This window comes from Oncorhynchus clarkii, unplaced genomic scaffold (genome assembly GCF_045791955.1).
Source record: "Oncorhynchus clarkii lewisi isolate Uvic-CL-2024 unplaced genomic scaffold, UVic_Ocla_1.0 unplaced_contig_10485_pilon_pilon, whole genome shotgun sequence".
In the NCBI taxonomy this organism is placed as follows: domain Eukaryota; kingdom Metazoa; phylum Chordata; class Actinopteri; order Salmoniformes; family Salmonidae; genus Oncorhynchus; species Oncorhynchus clarkii.
Genome location: NW_027258624.1, coordinates 55,001 through 57,403, shown reverse-complemented (window position 1 = coordinate 57,403; position 2,403 = coordinate 55,001). Strand labels below are relative to the sequence as shown.

At 43.4% G+C, this 2,403-nt stretch overlaps 1 protein-coding gene across 1 annotated transcript in view; it reads left to right on the top strand.

Annotated features, from left to right (window-relative positions):
• Window positions 1-859: 859 nt before the first annotated feature.
• The window catches only part of LOC139397788 (roundabout homolog 2-like), a 20,878-nt gene continuing 19,334 nt past the window's right edge, over window positions 860-2,403 (top strand). The window contains exon 1 of the mRNA XM_071144217.1: window positions 860-953. Within this exon, the coding sequence (XP_071000318.1) occupies window positions 860-953 (94 nt within the window). The remainder of the gene's footprint in view (window positions 954-2,403) is intronic.

The window sequence follows — 2,403 nt, the reverse complement described above, 5'->3', positions numbered from 1 at the left end:
TCAGCCTAGGAATGTATCACTCTTCCCTGTCTATCAGCCTAGGAATGTATCACTCTTCCCTGTCTATCAGCCTAGGAATGTATCACTCTTCCCTGTCTATCAGCCTAGGAATGTATCACTCTTCCCTGTCTATCAGCCTAGGAATGTATCACTCTTCCCTGTCTATCAGCCTAGGAATGTATCACTCTTCCCTGTCTATCAGCCTAGGAATGTATCACTCTTCCCTGTCTATCAGCCTAGGAATGTATCACTCTTCCCTGTCTATCAGCCTAGGAATGTATCACTCTTCCCTGTCTATCAGCCTAGGAATGTATCACTCTTCCCTGTCTATCAGCCTAGGAATGTATCACTCTTCCCTGTCTATCAGCCTAGGAATGTATCACTCTTCCCTGTCTATCAGCCTAGGAATGTATCACTCTTCCCTGTCTATCAGCCTAGGAATGTATCACTCTTCCCTGTCTATCAGCCTAGGAATGTATCACTCTTCCCTGTCTATCAGCCTAGGAATGTATCACTCTTCCCTGTCTATCAGCCTAGGAATGTATCACGCAGTCTTTAATCTGTTTAGCTTCACAAATCAATATCTTGGTTTCCATTGAATTGGCAACAGATTTAATGCACATTTTCTAGAATCCGCATGAAGAAATATATCCCCATTTTCCCACCAGTGGTGCGTTTCCTCCAAAAGGGCTTGGTGCAGATAAAACATCTGTGTGTGATGACGTAGTGCACACCCTGACAAATGTTTTGATTAAGTTTTCATGTACCGAATAACAGTCTCATTGTATTTCCATCACATTTTCATCTCTACCGATAGTTTTGTCACAAAAACTGTTGCAAATGTGCCCACTCTGGCCAAATGTGCCCACTCTGGCCAAATGTGCCCACTCTGGCCAAATGTGCCCACTCTGGCCTTAGCACGTGTTCTCCAGACAACAGCAGATACAGTGCAGGTAGGCTGGTCTATGTGATGACATTATTATGGATAAGAGTGATAATATTTGTATTTGTCAAACAGCTGTCAAGCATCAATCATAATTTCACCAGAATAAGACCCTCTATCTATTGTAAAGGAGCATCAAGCTCATCACTGTGCACTTTCACCACCCTGTGAAGATCCACTTATTTCATCTGTAGCCTAATAAACTGCATGTTGTCCTGCTTCTCTGCTCTTTTGAAAGCTATTAGAAAGACTGTGTGCCAATGTATATGCTGTCATTGGCTGGTGTGGCGTGGGCACAGTGGGTAGTGTGCAGGGGCATGTCTCCCAGTCTCCTCCAGGAACACCCCAGGGCCACAGCCCTGCTGTTATCTCAGCCGTTAATCCCCCTACGGTCCCCTAATCACAAATGAATGGTCTGGCTGATAGGGTGAGCCCCACCAAGCTCTGCCTTGCGTTGCCTGCCTTATCTCAAAGCCATAGCACCATATCACACTACAGCTCTGAGGCTCTGCACTGCTGGAGGTCTGGAGGGACAGGCTCAGATTCTATACCAACATGGCCAACTCTCCAACTTCACTTTTTTATGGGCTGATTGACCTTGTTTAAAGGGTAATGACACACACCTCCCTGGGTCATTAGGTTCTGAGGTGAGATTAGTTAGGATGACGTCACGTTATCATGTTTAGCTAGAGGCACAAACATGTCTAGCATTGTCTCAATCTGGCCCAGAGGACAAACGGCAGTGACAACAGATCTAAATGTGCCTATGTTGCTTCACTGTCCCTCTGCATCCTGTAAGGTCTCTGGGGGAGAGGGCAGGCAGGCAAGCAGGCGACTGGCTCTCCTCTTCCTCAGTCACAGCCAAGGCAGCAGCAGTGAAAACGACAGGTAGTGAAGTGAAAGTCATATTTCCATTTGAAGTTAAGGAAGTCACAGTAGCTGAATTTATGTAGGATCTTAATTTGATCACTCTTTTGTTGCTGGTCATTTTCCTGTGCCGCAGGAAAGCTTTGTAATTTATTCAGCATTGCACGTTTCCTGTAGCCCACTGGTGTCCTGCTATTAGTATAACCACTGATCAAGCAACATGATTTAAACGTTGAAATCCTGTTGCTGCAGGATTATTTTGCTATGACAATTCTGGTCAAATTAAGATTTTACACATGTAGATGCTTGGTGATATTTTTTTTTGTCTCTGTCTCTCTCTCTCTCTCTCTCTCTCTCTCTCTCTCTCTCTCTCTCTCTCTCTCTCTCTCTCTCAATTCAATTCAATTTCAGTTTAAGGGGCTTTATTGGCATGTGAAACATATGTTAACATTGCCAAAGAAAGTGAAATAGATAATTAACAAAAGTGAAATAAACAATAAAATGAACAGTAAACATTACACTCACAGAAGTTCCAAAAGAATAAAGACATTTCAAATGTCATTTTATGTATATATACAGTTTTGTAATGATGT